The sequence below is a fragment of the Lissotriton helveticus genome, chromosome 3_1 (assembly GCF_964261635.1).
Source record: "Lissotriton helveticus chromosome 3_1, aLisHel1.1, whole genome shotgun sequence".
NCBI classification, from domain to species: domain Eukaryota; kingdom Metazoa; phylum Chordata; class Amphibia; order Caudata; family Salamandridae; genus Lissotriton; species Lissotriton helveticus.
In genome coordinates, this window is record NC_136061.1 from 978,216,051 (window position 1) to 978,231,685 (window position 15,635).

The 15,635-nt window shown below is 45.7% G+C and overlaps 1 protein-coding gene across 3 annotated transcripts in view; it reads left to right on the top strand.

The window, feature by feature from the left end:
- The window catches only part of LOC144823156 (aryl hydrocarbon receptor-like), a 1,206,974-nt gene that overhangs the window by 1,094,806 nt on the left and 96,533 nt on the right, over nucleotides 1–15,635 (top strand). For all 3 annotated transcript variants that reach the window (XM_078681422.1, XM_078681424.1, XM_078681423.1), the window contains one exon: nucleotides 4,013–4,154. In XM_078681422.1, coding sequence (XP_078537548.1) covers nucleotides 4,013–4,154 — 142 coding nt within the window. The remainder of the gene's footprint in view (nucleotides 1–4,012; nucleotides 4,155–15,635) is intronic.

Consider the following 15,635-nt stretch of genomic DNA (forward strand, 5'->3'; position numbering starts at 1 on the left):
AGTTGCAGTCTTTTAAAAATATATAATTGCTGTAGAAGTAAGTCCTTTGAAATAGGATCCACGCAGGTTTTGTAATCCAAATCGTCGCCAATGTTACAATAATAAAAGGGTCCAGAGGTGGTAGTTTCAAATAAGTATTTATCGTATTATAAGTTTACAGAGGAATGATCTTGAAGCCAGGATGTAAAGTAAGGCAGTAAGTATCTCTGTAAATATGCCCCACCAGGAGCTGTCCTCCAGGCAGCTCAGCCTTTAGTCACCAACTGAATCTGTTAACCCATCCAACATTCCATGACATGTACAACATTCCACACAGTCAGAATAGAGAGCAGGGGAAGAAAGAAGATAGAGAAATAACCATACAACACCAGGCTCGAGCAGCTCATTAAATCATTATAACTTATGCCTAGAGTACTACGGAGGGGTGCGAAAACACGAAAACCTTGCAAGGCAAAGGCCAGTTGAGGACTGCATTCTCCATACCTGTTTCAAAATATGCCTGTAAGAAAGACTAATGGGGGCATGGCTAAGATGGTGATGGACTAAGTTGCATCTCTTCTCCGCTCTGTCCCAACTGAGCTGGGAGCCTCCTACCACCCTTGCCCAACTTCGACCTCGACTGGATCTGCAGTTTAGGAGACTCGGTCGACATGCAGGATCACGTTGTGAACAAGGAAGGCTCGCCGCAACTGAGGAGACGCGATTAGCATCAGCCTGACCAGAGGGAGAGGTGTGGCCGGGCCTGGCGCTGAAACCCCGGGGGCCCCCAACGTGGAGCAGAGATGACGCCCAGCTGGACCGGGGCCCGGGATGCCGCACCTTCCAAGACAGAGGCACACAGGACTTGGCCAGGCGGATAAGGATTGTGGACGACTCCCAGGAGCGGCACGGGTACCCGGCAGTGAGTCAGGCATGTGCTGTCACCATCGGGGCTCCCGGGGTCCTGAGACAGGGACACACCATTGATATATCGGGACCCAGGGGGCTTGCGGGAGGCCCGGGGCAGCCCAGGGCCTGTACACAGGAGCCAGACAGAAAAGAAGCTGAGACCGGAGGAGCCAGCTGCTGGCGCGGGACTCTGGGCGAGTTGCTGGGCCTCGGACACAAATAGGCCTTTTGTGCAGTTGGGCCTCTGCGATCTGGGCCATTTACACCTGCATCTTGAGTAGGAGGCTCGCATGGACCCAGCCCAGAGACATACATAGAGAGCTTTCAGGCAGGGCATACCCATAATGCTGAGGCTAGCCCGCACCTGTAGGGGGCACAGACTGAGCCAGCAGGCGTGGTGGGAGATCCAGACTTTTGGAAGGAGCCTGGCAAAGCCACTGGATGCGGATTTCAATACGCCAGCCAGCAACAAACTGACAGAAAGTCTAGCCTTGGTCAGAGCTGCAGGGACTAGTCGCGGAGTCGGCGGTAGGTGAAGAACACAAAGTGCCTATCCACGGCCTATCGGGGCACTTCGGGATCCCCCTCCAAAGTAACACAACCCATGGTTTAACCGCCCGGTGGCAGCGGGAGGTGTGCATGTGGGTTCCTACCTGAGACACATAGTAGGGGCCTCAAAAGGGGGGTGACACCGCCTAAATGGCTGACCACTGGCATCCACCAAGGCAGCAAGAAGATAGGCACTTAAAACTCAGTGCAATAATGACAGGCAGGACAAAGAAGGGGGGATAAAAATTAAAGATATGTTTACTAAAACGGGAGGGGCTCAAGAGAGCGTGAATAAAGGAGGACAAATCAGAGCCCCTCCCCATCACTGGAAGACACAGTGGCACCGGTCTTATCTGGAGTCCCTATTCTCAAGCCTGAGGGCGGACCTAGTGGCAATTAAACGTGACCTGGCAAGTGAATTACAGGTGGTGCGGAAAGCGGTGACAGATGTCGAACAACAAGTTGATACCCTCGAGGAACAAAGCACCTCACGTGACGAGGAAATCGTCTAACTACAGCAGGAAATTATACATCTGTCGGATCAACAGCTAGACCTACAGGCCCATGCGTATGATTTGGAGAATCGTTCCAGGAAGAATATTAGGAGGGCCCCTAGAAACGCAGAAGGAGACAATGTCGAGGCGTATGCTATGTTATGTTATGTTATATTAATTTATTATGCGCGCAGATACTCCAGCAAAGGAGCGTCCCGGCGCAAAGACAAGGTAGAACATAACACAACAAGAAAATGAAAATACGGAAGAAGCAGCTTAAAACAGGAATGTTTTTATAGCCCTCCGGAAGGTCAAAAGGTCCTACAACAAGCGAATTTCCACAGAGAGGGAGTTCCAAGCTGATGCAGCTTTTACACTAAATGCAACACAACCATTCACACAAATCCTGGGCGATTCTTCTGCAGAACCAATCCGACTAGACAGGCCCCCCAGTGTGGGCAACTGGAGTTCTGGTGGGGGCGTGCACCGGACATTTTGACATGTGTGCACAACTTCCAACTTAAAAAGGAAATCTTGAAAAAGGTCTGGGAACTGTCTGCCATCCAATTCAATGGCCACACTCTCCATTTATATCAGGACCTGGCAACTTCAACACTCATGAAATGACGGGAGTTCCAGCCAATCACTAGATTCCTGAGGGATCAGACAGTGACTTATTCAAGGGGTCACCCATTTCGCTTGGTGTTTAAATGGCAGAGTAAACTTCGACAGCTCCGTTCCCTTTCCGAGGCGGCGGAGCTGCTGCAGGTCAAGGTCCAGTAGGATTCCCGACTTCAGATTCCCTTCAACGCGAATTTGAGGCCTGGCAAAACCCAGACTGCACATCATTAGGCCATCTATTCGACAAAGAAGGCCCTATCCCATTAAATTCTTTAAGGGCAAACAGGATCTTTTCGGAGGAAGAGAGATTCCGTGATGCACAAGTTAGACACTGGGCGATGGACCCAGAGGTGAAAGGAGCGGCGCAGAGAGATTTAACCACATTCGAGAGATGGCTCCTTAGTAGATACACCAACAAACAGTTAGTTACAGACTTTTTCAAATTATTACAGGGCCCGGAGAAAGAGTCAAAATCCGCAGCACAGCACCGTTGGCAGAGGGAGTTGGGGAGGGAATTGACCCAAAAGGAATGGAGAGACATTTACTAGAGGGCCAGGCACTCAGGTCCCTACTCATCTAGCAATCTAGCAATGAAGCAGCAGTGAAAATAACTACCTATTGGTATTTGACCCCAGCTAGAGTACACACATTCAATATCGAACGCGACAATAGATGCTAAAGATGTAGCGCATCAATAGGAACACTTACACACATTCTCTGGGATTGCCCAAAATTGTCTCAGTTCTGGGAAGAAATTCTATCAGAGATCGATACGAGCTTTATGACTTCGCTCCCTAGATTTCCTTCATATATACTTTTGGGTCTTCCCAACCCACTCACTTACCCACTAACATCAAAGAGAGGAAGTCACATTATCCTAGTGAACCAAGCTATTCTTGCTCTTTGGGGTAAGGAGAGAGTCCCGAGAAGACTGAATTGGCTACATCAAATTTGGGACTTCTTAGGGATGGAGCGCCTCTCTTCGATGCTGAGGTCAGAAGGAACAAGGTCTGGCACCCATTTATAACACTCTTATCACAAGAGTTTACTGAACTAACCTGCCAGCGGTACCTTAGAATACTAAGATTGACCGGTGATTCCCATGCAGCGGCCACACATCGAAACCCAGGAGTCATCTAGTGTCGCTAGATGAGCTACAGAAATAGGACACGCAGGCACCCGGGGAAGAGAGAGGGAGGGTGTAAAATGTTGTACAACGATCGGCGAGGCCGAAAATTGAAGCAAAGTCGAATATACAGGATTGTGTTGAATATTAGAGCAACAGTAAAACTAATTTAAATTTAAGAAAGACTAACATGCTTTATACACTTGTGAACCACGGTGACCTTGCTTGATTAATGTATAATATTTGCAATGGAAATTGAAAGCATAGTGCCTGCACTTCCCTTATTTTTGCTTTTTTACCTTTCTACCTCCTCATTCTTGGCCATCGTTTGCAGTGATGAAGACGGGTGAGAGTGGACTGACCGTGTTCCGCCTGCTTACCAAGGAGAACCACTGGAAATGGGTGCAGGCTAACGCTCGGCTTGTGTACAAGAACGGAAAGCCTGACTACATCATCGCCACTCAAAGGCCTCTTGTGTAAGTCATGCAGAGGCACTATATCCTTTGTTTTGTTGTTACAGTTAGCATGCTATCAGACATGGTTACACTATGGGGCCTTCAAATCAAACCGAGCTGCCAACTGCTCATAGTGAATGTGCAATCTCCGATTGTGACCCTTCTTTAATGTACTTCTAAATGTTCAAAGTATTTTCTGATTTGTATAGTCTATATATGTAACCCTAATTTTATGTATGAGTAGATGTGGTGTGTGTATGTGTGCGTGCATGTGCATGCATGTGTGTGGGGGGGAGTTTCCTATCATTGAAATCTCATAAACATAACTGACCAACTTTATCTTACTTACACCTGTCAGGAATTCACAGAGGTATTCCTTACAAGCAAAAGTCATTTGCATGTGTGAAGATTTCCATCAAGAGTGCAGATTTCTCCGCACCTGTAAATCCCAGGTTAGAATTGGGTGTTCTAAGGCTTGGTTTGCCTTCGAAGTTTTTGAAAACCCACAAGATGGCTGTTTGTCACCACTCATAAACTCCTCTCCTTTCCTTTTCGACCCTGGAAAGGATGAGAAATAGAATAGAAATAGAAATAGAAATAGAAATAGGATCTGAGATTTACTCCAGCCATGTGCTGGGGTTACCTACCCTTCCACGGTGTGAAAGGAAATGGATCACCACCATATTTGCTGGTAAAGTGGGAGAAACGATTTCTGCTCTGGGAAAGGTGTTTCTAGATCATAGAATGTTCATTGATAGTCATAAATACTTTAATAATTCCCCATTGCTTGTGTGGACCCCGGAACACCTTCTGCATAGTTATTCGTCCATGGAAATTGTTTCCTGAATGTCTATAATATCATGCTGTAGTTGAATACCTGAATTAGGTTGAGCTGAATCATCTGTTATGCAAAATCCCTTGTAAACATTGTGTACATCAAAGTAAAAATGCAGCCGGAGAGGTATACATTAAAAGTAAAGAAAACAAGCATTGACATAGCCAATAGGTCTTGCCTTTGGGACCTTATAAGTGTTTAGCTATGCAACAGTTGTTGTTGCACCAAGGATATTGTGCTGCAAAACTAAATACTTATAAGGTCCCAAAAGAGAGACCTATTGGCTATGCCAATGCTTGTTTATTTCAGTACTTTATCCATTTACAAAAAGTACTGCAAGCAGGAAAAAAATAGTGGAAGGAAATGCACGGGGAAGGAAACAGATAGAAAAAAGCATTTGCAATGCAATAGGTCTTGCATTTTCAAAACTTTGACCTATTGGTATTGTAAAGGACATTGCCTTTTATTATTGCAGGTTTTTTAAACACATAAATTAAAGGCATTGTGATTTACAATGCCAATAGCTCAAAATTTCGCAAATGCCAGACCTATTGCATTGCAAATGTTTTTTTTTTTTTTAGTAGTAACTTACACTTGTAAGTTAGGCTCCACGCCCTTTTTCAGGCAGTGTAGACATGTAAGGCTACACTTTTGAGTAAATTTTGTGAAAAACTCAAAGTAGTAAAGTTACTAAAAAGTGTTAAAATAAATGTACATTTGTAAATTACTCACAAGTGTTACTTATCTTTGTAAATAACCCCAATGAAAGATACAATTGAGAGACAGGAGGGCTAGTTTCAGCAAAGTGTGAATAAAAATCCGTATTGTTGAAATATTGTTAAATACGTTTAAAATTCACTTTAAAAAAGAATATATATTAACCTTAAAATGTCCTAAACAAAATGGGTTGTCAAGGCTTGGGGAGAAGACCTCTCTTAAGAAAGGCTAGAGGTGCCGAGTTGGAACTAGGGAACCAAGTTCGAATCCCGGGCACGGCTCATCTTCCTGTGATTCTGGGCAAATCACTTAATCGCACCGTGCCAATTCAAAAAATAAAATAAACTAATGTCTGAGGTCTGGCTCTCATGTAAAGCGCTCGACTGCAACTGGGCCCAGTTCGCACTATATAAAAATAAATGGTGTGTTATACTGGGGTAGCATTATTCCCTGTGCATTTCCAAGCTGCCGAAATACACAGCAGGTAAAAAAGGATGCGGCACAATTGATAACTGGCCAAGCGTTGACAATGATTATTCTTGCGCAAAGCACAAACAGAAAATAAGTGGTGTCACTGCACATCTGTGTATCTGCCCAGATCCAATAGCTGTTTATTCGTACTCCTATCGACAGCATTTTCTCCTCTCACACAAAGAAGCTCCTTCAAGGGAAAAAAATGGAAACAGAAGCACCTGTTACTAAGGAAACGGGCACGGAGAGCTCGCGGTTCGCTTTCAATAGTTTTGGTAAGCACACTTCAGTTAGCCTGTTTTGCCGTATTCCCCGATAATTTTGCGTATTTAATTAATAAGGAAATGGAAGTGCCTCGTTAATTGTGTTTATGTTGTATCTTGCTTCTGCAAAGCTATCCGGAATCAAACAATGGCAGGCGCTGGTTCTGATGTGGGGGAAGAAAGCCTGGTGCTGCCTTTGTTCAGTGCAGCCTGTATGAAGTTCTTTTATGCTCACGGACACTGCTGCCATTGTCCTGCGAGCCTGAACAAATGTCACTACAATTCGCTTCTATAACAAGCAATGGCCGCGCGGCCGTGAAAGTGAAAGTAATGGGCAGCGACGCAGGGGGAAGAGATAAGAAAGCCAGATGGCGGCTGCGCGTGTGCACGCGAGCGTGCACGTAAGCTTGAGGCCAGGAAAAGTTTGTGGGTATCACTTTAAAAACCCCCTTACTAAAAGTCCAGCAAGTAGCGTATGCGCTGCTCTAGGCTCGACCTAAAAAGAGTCCTCCACCTCTAGGAAGCTAGGAGGCTCCCCTTCCCACAATACATTGTATTGGCAGTAGCCTCCCAGAGCTAGTTGTTTTTTTCAACTGGTTAGAGTAGGATCTATGAACACCCGTGAAGTCACACTTCTGAAAAATATTAATATTTTCTGTCAAGAAATAATTTTGAATATTTTTTCATCATCTCTAATTATCAAGGACAGATGTTTTCCTGACTTTAAAATTTTCAATCCAAATGCCATCTCTTATTCTAAGATCCCTTTATGTGAAAGGAAGAAGGCAGTTACAGATGCTCACAAGTTGTGTGTGGTCTACCTTCTTATATCTCACTCTGTCAATGAGTGTGACATTTGTAAAAAAAAAAGTCTAAAAGAACACTCAAAGACAGAGAAGGCTTGGGCATGGTGCAGGACATGAAGGCGGAAGAGAGGAAGAAGAGGAGGCTAGATCAGTCTGTCAGCTAGTCTCTTTAAATGTGCCATCATCTGAAAAAGACTCCCACAGGGCAATCTAGAGAAAAGAGGTTCAGTGACAGCAACAAATATCAGCATCATTCTCAAAATTCTCAACGTAATAGAACGTTGATGTCGAGACCTATGATGTCACCTTCACAAGGCTCTGCTCCAACATGTTGGCCATCAAAGGATGACTCAATGGCAACTTGACTTCAAAACAAGTGGCACTCTAAATAGTCGATGTCAAAGCACTCAAGATCGAGAATGAGAATATTGACAGAGACACATTATTGCAGATCAGTGTTGATCCATTTGCCGCTACCCAGCAGAGACCAAACAACTTCTTCGACAGAGACCCCACCAACATCAAAAAGACCTACATCGACGTTGGAACACTTTCCATCCATAAACGTTACTAATTTCGTTATCACTATGTCCAGAATTGTCTCTGTCTTCATTGATCCAGTCTGGCAGTTTTCTCATGCAGTACAGACATGATCCAGTCCTAACAAGAACAGAAGAGATGAAAGCACTTTTATCTCATTGGAACGTCCTAGATATGTCCATATATATGCAGATCCATACATAGCGCCCCTCTTCATGATCCACTCAGGCCAATAAAACCATTTGAAGATCAGGTCCAAACACTTTCCACCAAAGAAGACCTCTAAAGCAACTAAATAGAAGCGCTCTTGTCTTTCCACGGCATCTCCATTAAGCACGCCTATCGGCAGAAGACCTAATTGTACTCATGATTACAATCTTCTTATTTTCACTCATCATGCTCTTTCTTCACTCTGACTTTACCAGCTCATTCTCCATCCAGAGTCTCTCCAGGAGAGGATATTCTAATATTTCTGAAATTTCTTGCCAGCGGAATGGCGAGACTCAACTTGCTTGTAAGGCTCCAGAAGCTAAAAACTAAGGAAGATTCTGTCTCTGAAGATTTTAGTGAAGACTCTTTATCTTGCTCTAGAAAACATAAGAAATGGGAGAGAGAGAGAGAGAGACAGTTCAGAAGCTCATTCATCTCATGAGCCTACTAAATAATCTTCAAAACAGACCCATCAGGGATCTCACAAGTAGTGAAGTCCATCTCTTTCAAAGAGGAACATGGTCCCTCAGAACAACATGAAGAGGTTTTTTACATCTCATAAAAGCCTGGGAGATCCAGGTCTAAGCCTTCTACACCTCCGCCTCAACTTCTTCATAAATTAAAATAGACTAATTCACCTCTGTCAACAATGACATAATAGCAATACGGCGATGGGGAAAATGACTATGGCGGCGTCTACGACAACTACGAGAATAGTGACTACGGTCACATCTTTGTCAACGACGACCACTTGGCCGACGACTCAGATTGCAGCACCTATATTGTCAACGATGCAGATAGTTTCCATCTCATCAACGCCAATTTCATTGATAATGAAGTGACCTTCAGCCCCATCCTCGTCAACACCGCCAACGACCTCGAGGATGGCCTCAAGGACAAAAGAGAGATACAAAGAAACATGGCAAAAGACAAATATTTGATACCAGAGCAAACATCACCCAGCAAAGTATCACCCTTACTACCCAGCCACCTTTAGGACGAGGATTCGAATGAAGATGGACCTTTTGGTGTCGCTCGCAGTCTGTCACAATTACATGTCAGGTATCAAAGGGATGAACGGAGGTGTGGACGGAGCAGACGGTGAGGTAGGCAGAGGGAACATACACTCAGGAAGGGGACCAGACAATAACTTGGAGGTGAGGGAGGCAGGGTAACATGGCTCCACTGGGCAAGGAGCAGAATGGACAGAAGAATTTGGTGCACCATGATACATCATATGGGATCTTACACCAGACACGGCGGGGGTCAGGGGGAGTTTTGTTGGGGAAGTGGGGGATGGGAGGGGGAGGGTTGGCTGTTTTGCAGAGCAGAGTTTGAGGCATTGGCCATTGCAGGTCTCCACAGGATTGTCATGTATGGGGCGCCATGCATAAGACACAGGTGGGGGAGAAGTTGGTAATAAAAAACGTAACTTACTTTTGCTGTACTTGGGCTACAGCCTGTTGTATATGTTGTTTGGGCAATCAGTAATGTATGCACAAAATAAGGTACATGCCGATATTTGTGATATCTGTTTGGGAAAAAAGTCAATAAAGATATATCTAAAAAAAAAGTATCAACAGGATGATGATAATGACAAGTAAGGCTATTATGAACAAGGATATTATCCTCCTCAACAAGCACAATTTCAACATCAATACCAGGAGGAAATGATTCGTCTCCCAAGCTCGTTAGTCTTCGACCTGCAATTTATGATGGCAGACTATCGGAAACGTTTTCCACCTACATTGACATTGCCTAGGAAATCGGCTCCACCTCCAAAGACTCTACCTGTGCAACCATCTACACTGCAAATGAGAAGAATTTTGTCTACGCCCACATCTACAAGGCATACTCAACAGACAGTTCCTCTCCAGGATACTTCATCTTCTTCTGATGAAAGAGGGTGAACTTCATGACGAAAGTAATGACTACCTTAATTCAATGCCATCATCTCCTATGCCACCTCCTATGGATTCCCCTTCTGAAGGTATAGGAGATTTTTATAATCTTCTTAAAAGAGCAGCAAGGAGATTCAATCTGCCCATGCCATCTAAGCAGACAGATTGTTTTTTTTAAGAAGCCGTTCAGAAAGAGCATCAGGGCTACTCTTGTAGTGGATTATACCTGGGATGAGGGGATTAAAGTAATGAAAAATCCAGCCACATTGTCTTCTGTGTAATGTAATGTAATGTAATTTGTATTTGTATAGCGTCTCTCACCCAAGGGTCTCTAAGCGCTGTACGAATACCGCTGTGGAACCCTTCCTGGCCTGTTCCTGTGAGGTGTCCACTCCTGGACACCCCCAAGGTGAAGCCAGGCATCCTAGCGTAGTTAGGGCCGGTGTGGAGATTAAGCAAGCTATTGCCCAGAGATGTAGAGTGGAACCCATGATTAGAGTAGGCACCGAGGCGAGAATTATCGGATCCGAGGACATTGAGCCCAAGACCCTGCCGCGAAGGGGATTGAACCCTGGTCCCGGGCCAGACCTCTGCCTCAGGGTCTGCCGCTCTAATCGGTGAGCCTGGATAAGAAAGATAAAACCCCTGAAGACTCTCCGGCCTGTTTTATTTGATATCCAAGACCTGACTCAGTGATCACCCAAGCTACACAGGGTCTAGCAAAAAAAACATCAGCACCCTGAAAAGGAAGGTAGGCGCCTGGACAGCATTGGGAAGCATTTTTCCTCAATATTGGTGCTCACAGTGCAGGCAGTGAACTCTTTGGCAGTCATTGGGTGATATGATTGCCAGATGTGGTCGAATATTGCGCCATATCTCGACAGCCTTCCCAAAGAAGAGAGAGCTGATGCTAAAAAGATATTGCAAGAGGGAAAGCATGCCCTGAGAATATCGATTGCGCCATGGACATCACCAACACTGGTTTTCGTCAACTGGCAGGCGCAGAAGTTTCGAGAAGACATAGCTGGCTGAAGACCACCTCTTTAAGGCCGGAGGTACAAAGTAAAATCAAGGACCTTCCATACAATGGCGAAGCTCTCTTTGGAAAACATATCGACAACGCTCTTCAACTAATCAAAACGGACACTGATACTGATAAATCATTGAAAAAATTGTAGTATTGTAAAATATCTTTTTGAGGTGCTTGGGGAAGAGAGTAACCCTCCTACAGAGAAGGTTACCAGCAATACCCAATACCGGTACCCAATGTACCCAACTGAATCGACGTGGATATTAGATCTTATTTAAGTTGGACACACGTTGGAATTCACTCACAAACCACCCCCAGCCCTGCTTCAAAACTCCACACTAATCACCTGCATCTTCTCAAGTTAGAGGGAAAAGGGACTATAGAACTAGTTCATGCATGCCAAAAAGGGAAATATTTCTACAACTGTTTCTTCTTGGTCCGAAAGAAGATAAGAGAGTGATGACTAATCCTGCATCTGAGAAACCTAAACAACTATCTCAGAAAGTAAACATTCTGCATGGTGACCCTTTAGGATATCCTACAAATTCTAAATCAGGGAGATTATATGACAACCTTAGATCTCCAAGATGTGTATTTTCATGTCCCAATTCACCCACGACACCAAAGATTTCTCAAGTTAATAGTAGTAAGCATCCATTACCATTTCAAGCTCCTCTCTTTTTACCACAAATCTGCCACTTGCATTTTCATGAAGTGCCTGTTACCAGTAGCAACTTTCCTAAGACAAAACACCAGCATCAGGTGTTCCCTTATCTCAACAACAGAGGTCAAAGCAGCCTCCTGCCAAGCCGTACAGAAGTCCACCAACACTCGCATTCACCTTTCTCTCAAGCTTGGCCTTGTAGTAAAACCACAAAAATAATCTCTTCAGCCATCCAAAAGGATATCATTCTTAGGAGCTGTGTCGGATACAACACTCAACAAAGCGTATCCCACTCTAGAAAGACAAATAAGGTTAACTCTAGCACTAGCACAACTACTTCAAAGAAAAAGGTCACTTTCTGCACGCCTCTACAAATGCCGAATCTCTGCTAGGGATGATGTCATCTTGCATCCTATTTGTTCCATTCTGCCGTCTACGCAAGCATCAGCTACAGGAAGAGCTGGACAGGCAGTAAATACAGACAGCAGGGGGGCACTAGAGGGCGCACGGCAAAATGGCTGCACATTAGTCCAGCTCTGCCAGCCGGTCCACAATCCGACAATTATCCAACCGTAATAAGGTGGAATAATACGCCAAATGGGACACAGAGCTAATGTATGCAGCTCTGGACAGATCTGAGGCAAATTGCAAGCACCAATGAATTTGACATCGCAGTAATCCCGCAGTGAAGCTCCAGAAACCCACAAGAGCAAAATAGCAGCCGTATGCGCTTGGGAGGCACCAAGCTTACATCACTGAGAGGCTGCTGGCTGGGAAAAGGACGCTCATGTGTGTAGTGATGCGCCTGCTGTTCCAACCCATGCCAAGTGAGAGGGGGACCAGAGGCCGGCCTGCTTCCCATTGCTAGGCACCGCTTTATGGAGGTCTGCCCGTATCGGGCGGTGGGGCTTGGCGGGGGAACGGTGCTGAACGGTTTGCCTCACGGAGCTTGAGGCATTGCGGACGAAGGAGCCGGGAGGCTGCACAGAATAGACCTTCTACGCGCCCTGAGGAAGCAATGCTACGCCCCAAAAGTGCGAGTTGCAGAGCAGAACTGGTGCGGTGAGTGGGCCCAGTGGCCGCGTTGGGGCCTGGGAGTACAGAGATAAGTGTAGGCCCGGGCGGGCGGCTGTGGCCTACGGACTTGCCCGCTTGAACAGGTGGTGGGCTAGTTACAGAGTTGACCTGGGATGCTAGAGAGGCGGGGGAATACTGCGTGGCGGCCGACAACAAGGAAATATAATAAGAAATTTTAAAAACAAAAAAGAACTGAAGGCATCAGGTCGCACTACATTGTGCACGAAGTAGCGGCTGCAAGTCTAAGGTGCACTCCGTCACACCGATGTGAGATAAATTTGCGGTGACATCGGATGTGAGTGAAGGGAATATTCCAGCCTGGGAAGCATAATCCAAGAGGCAGTAACTGGCTGTAGCTGCAGAAAATAGGACTTACCACTTTCAAAACCAGAACTGGCATGACAGCAGACTACAGCTTATAAGAGAGGTTGGTGCATAAGGCTATCTAAGTGAAAATAACTGTCTGAACCACGAACTATAGTCGTGAGGCTTGCCTGTCTAAGATGACACAGTGAGTGCAGTATCAACATAGAATTGGAAAAGGTGAGCACTGTCTGACTGTGGCACACAAGTGCGAGGGAAAAACAAAATGGGGAAAACTGACATATCTCAGCCCGTGAGATGTGGAAACCTAGCTGGTCACAATCAAAGACTGCCTCTGGCTCGGAGGGGGAAGCCCCAGGGGAGGCTGCCCCCTTCCTGGAAACAACGCTTCTAGCAATGCAGCGTAATCTACAGCGTAGTCTACAGATGTGCAGATTGACGCCCTACATCTTTGAATGGACCATATGTCTGCAAAGCTGGAAAAGCAAAACCCCAGAATCAGAGAGGTCGAGCAGAGGGTCTCCAACACTGAGGACAAACTGAATACGATCTCTAAACATGAAAAAGGTTTTGGCACTTATAGAGGTGAAAAACGAAGATTTGGAGGCGAGGTCAAGAACAAACAACCTCAGAATCACTGGTCTGCCTGAATCGACCAACACAGGTAAAATGGAGACTTTTGTGGAGACATTGATCAAAGATATTTTTGGTGCGGACAACTTATCCCAAATGCTGATAGTGAGCATGCACACCACTCGCTTGTGAATCGGCCGGTCCCTGGAGCAATGCTGCGCCTCATCATTGCAAGGTTATTAAACTACCTATCCTATTACTCTATCCTATGTTTGGCGAGAGAGAAGGGTTCCATAAGCTACCAGGGAAACGCATTGGCCTTTTACCCGGACTTTACGATAACAGTGCAGGCAGCATGGAGAGAATTTGGGACAGTAAAGAAACCACTGATGCCATGCTGTATACCGCTTGCCTCAGAATTGGCTCAGAGGGGGCTTTCAAGATCTTTTCCAGGCCAAAGGCCGCATTTGAGCACGCCAAAACATTGAAGATGCACAGTCATGAATCTTCTAACGACCCCGATGATGAGGAGCAGTGAATTTATCCACATGCTGTGCGCTTTATGAAGTGAGATGTGTTGATATGTAAGGTGCTCCATGTAGGGTGATGTCCACAGTGACTGTTTTCTGTTTTAGGGCTGCACAGGTTCAAAATGAGCTGTTGGTTTTATTGTTGATCTAGAGTCTTGGAACTATGACTGTGATAATATATCAGTGACATTGGACAGATCGGCCACCTCCCGATCTTTTGGGAGGCAACTTTCACTCTGGTGTTCCCCCCTAGGGGTACCCTATATGTTCATTATGATACTCTGTTCATGGGGTGGTTGCTTTTATTAAAAGGCGATGTCTTTAGCAAGTTGGCGGATGCTGAAGTGGGTGGGGGGATGTTGGGGAGGAGAGTGCTGTGGCAGGTGCAATTCTGTAGAGATACAACCTTTGGAGAAATACAATTTGCATATGTGGCATGGTTGGGTAACAACTATTATGGTATTGATATGTTGCAGATCTGGGTAGTACTATAAAGTTTCTCACATGGAACGTACGCGGACTAAACAACCCCAAGAACATTCTTTCTGTTTTAGCTTATCTGGATAGGATGGATGTGCAAATCGCTTTCCTACAGGAAACACATCTAACCAAATATACTGAGACCAATGTGGGGGCCCGATGGGCTGGGTGAGAGTAGCTGCCTCATACGCCTCTTATTCCAGAGGTTTGATGATCCTAGTAAAGAAAGGTACACCTTTCACTATGATTAGATCTGAGGTAGACGAGCAGGGTAGGGTGACACCGATTCTGGGCAAACTGGGTGGCACGTCTCTACCTATGGTGAATGTATATGGACCCAATGTTGATGATCCTGCCTTTTGTAACGATGTACAGTGACATATTGCTATGTTTTCTCCTGTAACTGTGCTCTGGGGTGGTGATTTTAACTTATGGTTGGACGTGGGTCTTGACTGCTCGCAACGCACTGGGGGCGTGGGAAGGAGGCATCAGAGATTTTTCTAGAATTGATGGATGCTGAGGGGATTAAAGACATATGGAGACTCTGCAACCCCGTAGCCAGGGAGAGCAGATTTGTCTCCACAGTGCACGGGTCATGGTCCAGGCTGTACCATTGGCTGGCATCTGCGTAGGTAGGCCCCTGAACAGTTACAATTAGTCATTTGGCGAAAACACTCTCTGATCACTCCCCTGTGCTGCTGGAGCTGTGTGTCCCTGAGTGTGCGAGACCTCCATTTCAGTGGAGACTTCAGTAGTACTCTCTGACAGGCCTTGGAAACACTATCAGAAACTACTTTGCAGAAAATGAGGGAATGGTAGACAGTGCAGGGACACTATGGGAGGCCTTTAAAGTGACGATCCAGGGGGAGCGCAGGCTGGAGTCTTGAAGATCTCAGGTGTAGATTCAGCGGGTTGGCAGCACAGATATTAGCGTTGGAACAGGAGTACGAATTGAACCCCGCACCAGCAGCACTTGCTAAAATCAGAGACCTCGTGACTGAACATAACCAAACAGCCGATCAAGAGATTTTGCATAGAATTAGACGATGTAAAGCGCGGTACTATGGGGAAGGTGGCAGGC